Source organism: Bison bison, unplaced genomic scaffold, assembly GCF_000754665.1.
Source record: "Bison bison bison isolate TAMUID 2011002044 unplaced genomic scaffold, Bison_UMD1.0 scf7180017864282, whole genome shotgun sequence".
In the NCBI taxonomy this organism is placed as follows: Eukaryota; Metazoa; Chordata; class Mammalia; order Artiodactyla; family Bovidae; genus Bison; species Bison bison.
The window spans coordinates 895,497-902,966 of NW_011494854.1; the positions used below are offsets into that span (position 1 = coordinate 895,497).

Consider the following 7,470-nt stretch of genomic DNA (forward strand, 5'->3'; position numbering starts at 1 on the left):
AATTTTTTTTTAAAGTACAGAAAAAAGTCAACCACTTCATGTGAATGGAGAGCCCAAGGAAGGGCTGGAAATACAAATGCTGTCCAGAAATACTTAAAAATAAATATTTATCCTAGCCCTTCCAAAGTGCTACTGAACATTGTAACCCAATCTCACCGAAACAAGGCGCAGGACTTCTCAGACCTTGGGCGGTTGCAGCCGAGGCGCATGCTCACAGGGCGGAGCCGGCTCGGGTGCGCCGGAAGCCCCGCCCACTTTGACCGCAAGGGTTGCCGGGACGGCCCCCATCTTCTTTACGCGCCGTGGGCAAGCCGGCGTCTCAGAGGAGTGCAGACGTTGCTGGTGACCCTGTGGCGCGTCTCTGTGGGGCCAGGAACTGAAAGGTGAGCAACTCTAGGTGGCTAAGGAGAAGAAAGTACAAAAGGGTCTGTTTTGCGTGTTGCGCGACGGCGCGTCCCTTTCATTGCTGCCTCACGCTGGGTGCGTCCGCTCCTCGCCTTCCTCGCGTTCCGGGCGAGCGCCGCGTGGGCCGCAGCCGGTCGTGGCAAGCTGCGCTGGGGACTAAGGGACGCGGGCCGCTGCGAGGTGGGGAGCCGATCCTGCGTTCTTCGCGGGAGCTAGGATATCCTCGCACGTGGCTGGGGCCCAGGCGACCAATTGGTTGCTTTGGGATGGACTGTGGCGGATTATTTGGACGCAGGCTTCCTGCATTCCCCACTGCGTCTTTAAGGTTTCGTATCTTCTGTCGCCGAAAGCGAATGTTTGGTTGGGCTGTATAAGATTCTGGGGAGGCTGATGTGGGTTAAACGCAGAAGGGTTTCTTGGATCATACGAGACAGACTGGGGTCAGGGAATCGGGGCCGCAGATGCTCTCCTGGCGTCACTCTCTTGGGTTTTAACGGTCATTATTCACTCACATTAGGGCTTCTGAACGAAATTGAAAAACGTGGGTAATATTTCAGTTGTACATTCTAAGAGTGTATCTCATGAAACGAAGTTCCAGTTTTGAGTAGCCCAAAGAAGTGTTACAGGGACTAAATAGTTCTTTTATTTCACCTTTTTTTTTATAGAAGGCTCTGGAGTACAGTAGGGCTTCCCTGGTGTCTCAGTGGTAAAGAACTCGCCTGCCAGTGCAGGAGACGCTGGTTCGATCCCTGAGTCTGGAAGATCCCCTGGACAAGGAAATAGAAACCCACTCCAGTATTCTTGCCTGGGAATTTCCGTGGACAGAGGAGCCTGGTAGGCTGCAGTCCATGGGATCGCAAAAGAGTCGGACACGACTAAGCGACTAATCAACAACAGATCACGGTAATAACTTAGGAATTGTGGTGGAAAAACCACTGGGTAAGATTGACCAAATTTTGTCAGTAAGGTGTTGCACCATAGGAGAGCTTCCAGTGTGCATCCATGTTATTGCATAGTAATTACAAGTTATGAAGGGTTGCCTCCAAGAAGTGGATCACTAGAGTTAACCAATGGCAGATAGCCTTGATGAATTCTTATAAATATACTTTTATACAGTGTGTTTTGATGGCTTAATGGAGTACTAGAAGCAAATAATTTGAAGTCAGGAGACTGTTAGTCCTAGCAAACCAACTTCACAGACTTATGATTTTCTTGCAATGTTATTGTGAAGGATGTGAAACGGGAATGTGGCTGTTAGGTTAACCAGTGTTAGTAGGCATGTGTATGTGCATGCTCAGTCAGCTTCAGTCATGTCCGACTCTGCGACCCTATGGACAGTAGCCCAGAAAGCTGTTCTGTCCATGGGATTCTCTAGGCAAGAATACTGCAGTGGGTTGCCATGCCCTCCAGGGTTTCTTCCCCACCCAGGGATGGAACCCATCTCTGTCTTCTGCATTGGTTGGCAGGTTCTTTACCACTAGTGCTGCCTGAGAAGCCCAAATAGTAGGCATACTCCAGTTTAATGTTCTTTTAGTGTTCTCAGGTTCTCAAATGATCGTTTTCATATATTAATATTAGCATTTATTTAACGCTGTGTAACATTTTTAAAATTTTGTTTCACCCAAAAGTTTCTATAACATAATCTTGTTTTTGGTAAATCAACTGTGGCTGATTTTAAGAAATTCAGCTCACACCAAACAAGACTGAGATCCATGATATTGACAACTGATACGCTATACATGGAGTTTTTTCCCTCAGCTTTCTGGATCAGCTAAATGAAGATGACCCACTCACTTTGTTATAGAGGATAGAACAATGGCTGAAAGAAGTGAGGATCGTTGATAGTTTTTCGTCACTTATTTCAAAATTTTTCTTTTGTTGAAATTAGAAAATTGAGTAGAGAAATTGAACCTGTGAAATTGGTTTTTATTTAGGAAAATAGAGGGATATTGATAATTAAAACATTCTTTTAAATGTCTTGAGTTCTGTGTTAAAGGTAAATAACTTTTATGCCAATTTGTAAATTTTTGCAGAGAGCCAAAATGGCTGAAAATGGTGATAATGAAAAAATGGCTGCTCTGGAGGCCAAAATCTGTCATCAAATTGAGGTATGATTCTTGTGGTATTACAATGTGAAAACAGATTCTTTAAGAGGACATTTAGGACCTTAAAACAAAAAGCATTTAATTTTGATATACTGACCTATCGAACATTTTGGTTTGTTTTTGATTCTGGTGTTAAGGTAGATGTACAGTAGTGTACAGTTATATTGGTGGAGCCAGTTTCTAAAACCCAAGGACAAAGACATTTCAAAAGGTAACACTATAGACCAGCATAACTTTACTTCTTTACTGCTTTTGTTTCCTGGTCTATAAAATGAGGATAGAATTAGTACCCTCATAAGATGGTTGTGAGGTTTACAGTAGTTCATAAAATGTTAAACATTTTGGAATAATGCATAGCACATAGAAGGATAATTAAAAAATTCTTTGTGAAATACCTTCCCTGTTAAAAAGCACTGTATTCTTGAAGGTCCTGATAGTTTTTCTGCTCAATTAGGTCTTCTCAGTCATCGTAACTTTTAAGTGTCTGTTCTCAAAGTTCTCTTAAACTTTTTTTTAATTTAGGTATTGTAAAAAGTTGCACTTCTCTGTTATTTTAAATTTCCTGTGTTACAACTTTTTTTTACTAATTTCTTTATAATTGTGAAGAAAAATTATAAATTATTCCATGTTCAGTATTTGGAATAATACAAAAATGTATGTGGAAAAGGTCAATAATGTCCCTTCCAACAACCTACCCCTTCTCAAATCTCATGCTGTTGAGGTAGTCAAGGTTAAAAGACTGATGACCCTTTGACACATTGGTCAGTACTCACGATAACATAATTTTTTTTCCCTTTCCCTCCCACCAAAAATAGGATGCATTTTGGGGTAGTAGTTTCATATCATCAATAATTTATACCATTTACTATTTGATATGTAGGACATTTCCAATTTTTTAACTGTAATAGTTCTGTGATGAGTATCTTTATAAATAAATACTATTAAACATGTTTACTGATTTCTGCCTCAAGGGTATGCACGATTTTTCTTAATAACTTGATATTTAATATCAAATTAATATCTGGTTAATATCTCTACCTGCATGACCATTTTTCTGTGTTCAAGCCAATACTAGGTATTCTTATTTTTAGAATTTTTGGCAAACTTGTTAGGTGAAAATGTTTTTCATTGCTTTCAATTATACATTTTGATAAACTTTTTGTATCCTCTAAATAGTGAACACAGAATAATTTGTAATTTTTCTTCACAATTGTAAAGAAACTAGTAAAGTTGTAACAGGGAATTTAAAATAACACTGGAAATTTAATAAACTTAGATTTTTCTAATTTAAAAAAAATTAGAGTGATTAACAAGTTTATTCCATTTTTTATAACAATCTCTTCTTTCCACACTGAAATGAGGCTTTTCATCTATTAAATCCTTAAATTTGTTTTAAGGCTTTCTATTATATCTGCTAATTACATTGTTTCAATAGTCATTTTTAGTTTTAATTTGTACTATAAGTATTTTATTAAAGTGTATTTAAGGGAAAACGTTTATTGCCAGTTAACTTTTGACACATATTGCTACTTTTAAAGACTAGAATTTGGTGATGTAATGGTAATTTTTAAAACTCCACGATTAGAGTCGATATTCTACAGTGCTCTGCAGTATATTGTAATTATCTTGCAGTATTATTTTGGAGACTTCAATTTGCCACGGGACAAATTTTTAAAGGAACAGATCAAACTGGATGAAGGCTGGGTACCTTTGGAGATAATGATAAAGTTTAATAGGTAAAAACATTTTTAAGTTATTAGATTTTCTGTTAACAGCAAGGGCTTTTCCTAAATCTTACAATGCTTTTATATGTATTCGTTCAGGTTAAACCGTTTAACGACAGACTTTAATGTAATAGTAGAGGCCCTGAGCAAATCAAAGGCAGAACTCATGGAAATAAGTGAAGATAAAACTAAAATTAGAAGATCTCCAAGCAAACCTCTCCCTGAAGTGACTGATGAGTATAAAAATGACGTAAAAAACAGATCTGTTTATATTGTAAGTGGGCCTTTAATTGTGTCTTAAAAGTTATTTAGAAATAACATAGATTCTTATTGGATAAGAATAAGGACTCAGGAATCATAGCTTCACCACTTGCTGTATATTCCTGGGCAATGTTCTTAACCTTTCTAAGCCTTATCTTCCTACGTGGGGATAATATTTTTTACCTTATAGAACTGTTGTTAGAATTAAATGAAAAAAAAAACAAAACATATAACATTGGACAAAATCTTTGACGTACTGTAAGCACCCAGTGCATATCAGCTGTTATTTATCAACAGTTAAACTTGATAGCTATTTTAACATTAATTTTTAAGTAGATTTTTTTATACTGCAAAAATTAAGACATACAAAAGTAGACTGAATATATAATGTACCATTATCCAACAGTTATTAACGTGATTAATATTGCTTTATCTTTGCCCTACCTAGATTATTTTGAAGTGGATCCCAGATAAACGGGTCACTTCTATTGCACTGGTCAATACAGCTTTTAACTAGAGCTATTAAACATTTAAGAGACAGAAAGATAATATGTATATCCTGGCTTCATTTCAAGACACAGTAAATCAGAATTTCTGAGACATTGTTTCCTTGAGCTGCCATTTGTGTGTTTCTTCTTTTGGTAGAAAGGCTTCCCGACAGATGCAGCTCTTGATGACATAAAAGAATGGTTAGAAGATAAAGGTCAAGTACTAAATATTCAGATGAGAAGAACCTTGCACAAAGCATTTAAGGTATGCTTGTATGTTGTTACTTTTTCTGGTTGAAAATAACTGGGATGTAACTTTAAAAAATTCTTTTTCTTCCTTTTTTCAAAGGGTTCAATATTTGCTGTATTTGATAGTATTGAATCAGCTAAAAAGTTTGTTGAGACCCCTGGCCAGAAGTACAAAGACACAGACCTGTTAATACTTTTCAAGTAAGTCTGTTTGCTGACTTTTTTGAGGGGAGGGCACTTAGTTATCTAGAATTGAAACACTGGGATAAGACAGACCAGTATTTTTAGTATCCTTAGGCATTCTTTGAGAAATACTTAAGTTCTTTCAGTGGTACTATTAGTCCTTTGACTGTAAGGAAGGGTTTATTAGGAGCTTTTCACTGCTAGCAGTGAATAAACAAGGTTAAGTTTCAGTACTTGTTTTGTATGTGAAACTTATAATTAGGCTTGATGGTAAAATCTGAGCTTTTGGTGTGGTTAGAGAATAGATCACCATACAATTATTATCTATTTATATTTCTCATAGTCTATATGCCTGTGTGTTCATACAGTACAGAGGATTAATAAATAGAGATTTGAATCACATTCTTGTGTATCTCTCTTTGTGTCTAAAAACTAGCACAGACTGGACATTTTCATGATAAAGTGAATTGCAGGCCCATAATCTACTTCTGCATTGTACAGTCTTCTAAATAGAATAAACCTGACGGACCTAGAGATGCATAGTGATAAATCATGCTCTCAGTGTTATACTGAAAGCATTGAATTATTTACTTTAAAAGGGTGAATTTTATGGCATGTGAATTATTTGTTAGTCACGCTGTTATTTTAAAAATAAGAGTAACTTCCTTATTGTATTTTGAATTTATAGGTAATTGTGTTGGTAGAAAATGTAACATTTATTCTTATGGGATATCTTATTCACTTTAACTGTCAGTCTTTGAAAGTTCTCATGAACTTAGCCTTTACATTTTTTGTCCTTAGGGAAGATTATTTCACCAAAAAAAATGAAGAAAGAAAGCAAAATAAAATGGAAGCTAAATTACGAGCTAAACAGTAAGTATGTTGAGCTAATCACATTTTAGTTCCTTAAAGCTTTGACAAAGGTTATTGGTTCTGGGATGTGAAGCTGATGATGAGCTCTGAAATATGAGTAGCAATAGACCTTTCTTCTGCTAATGAAATATTGAGGTCCTAAGCTGCCTTGATAAACCTAGGGCCACATTCTGTTGCACTCTAGCATCAGACAGTCAGAAAACCCAAGGACTGGCTTTTGTTACTAAGTAGTAACATGATTAGTAATCATGATTAAGGTTAACTTTATCAGGGTTTAATTTTCTTATGCATAAAGTAGATGGAAATGGTCTAATGATATTTTTATTTGTAGAGAGCAAGAAGAAAAACAAAAGCTAGCAGAAAATGCTGAAATGGTAAGTATATATTACTAGTCTCTTAAGAAATCTGTAATTCAAAGTTAGAATAAAAAGCTCTGGAGACTTTTTAAAGAAAATAATGTAAGCAAGTCTGCAGTTGTCAATGCACTGAAGTACTAGCCAAATATTGCCTAATATTACTACTTATCCAGAGCAATAAGATTTACATAATAACTAGTGATTACTTGCTGGAGAAGTTAAAATAAGTTAAAATCAGAAGCCATGTAGAATAAAGGATGATAAAAGAAAACACACCAACTACTTAAAATACTTCAAAACAGCATTTTAGCTTCTGGTTGTTCCTTATATATGTAGAGAGTGGTACATGCCATTTCTGGTTTGTGGTTGCTTTTCAGTTCAGTCGCTCAGTCGTGTCCGACTCTTTGCGACCCCATGAATCACAGCATGCCAGGCCTCCCTGTCCATCACCAACTTCTGGAGTTCACTCAGACTCACGTCCATCGAGTTGGTGATGCCATCCAGCCATCTCATCCTCTGTCGTCCCCTTCTCCTGCCCTCAATCCCTCCCAGCATCAGTCTTTTCCAATGAGTCAGCTCTTCACATGAGGTGGCCAAAGTACTAGAGTTTCAGCTTTAGCATGAGTCCTTCCAAAGAACACCCAGGGCTAATCTCCTTTAGAATGGACTGGTTGGATCTCCTTGCAGTCCAAGGGACTCTCAAGAGTCTTTTCCAACACCACAGTTCAAAAGCATCAATTCTTCGGCGCTCAGCTTTCTTCACAGTCCAACTCTCACATCCATACATGACCGCTGGAAAAACCATAGCCTTGACTAGACGGACCTT

General features: G+C 37.3%; 1 protein-coding gene across 1 annotated transcript in view; it reads left to right on the forward strand.

Moving 5' to 3' along the window:
• The first annotated feature begins 257 nt into the window (after window positions 1–257).
• The window catches only part of SSB (Sjogren syndrome antigen B (autoantigen La)), a 9,777-nt gene continuing 2,564 nt past the window's right edge, over window positions 258–7,470 (forward strand). Inside the window, exons 1-8 of the mRNA XM_010849412.1 lie at window positions 258–383; window positions 2,439–2,513; window positions 4,143–4,246; window positions 4,334–4,508; window positions 5,141–5,248; window positions 5,333–5,433; window positions 6,217–6,288; window positions 6,620–6,662. Coding sequence (XP_010847714.1) covers window positions 2,448–2,513; window positions 4,143–4,246; window positions 4,334–4,508; window positions 5,141–5,248; window positions 5,333–5,433; window positions 6,217–6,288; window positions 6,620–6,662 — 669 coding nt within the window. The 5' untranslated portion in view covers window positions 258–383; window positions 2,439–2,447. The remainder of the gene's footprint in view (window positions 384–2,438; window positions 2,514–4,142; window positions 4,247–4,333; window positions 4,509–5,140; window positions 5,249–5,332; window positions 5,434–6,216; window positions 6,289–6,619; window positions 6,663–7,470) is intronic.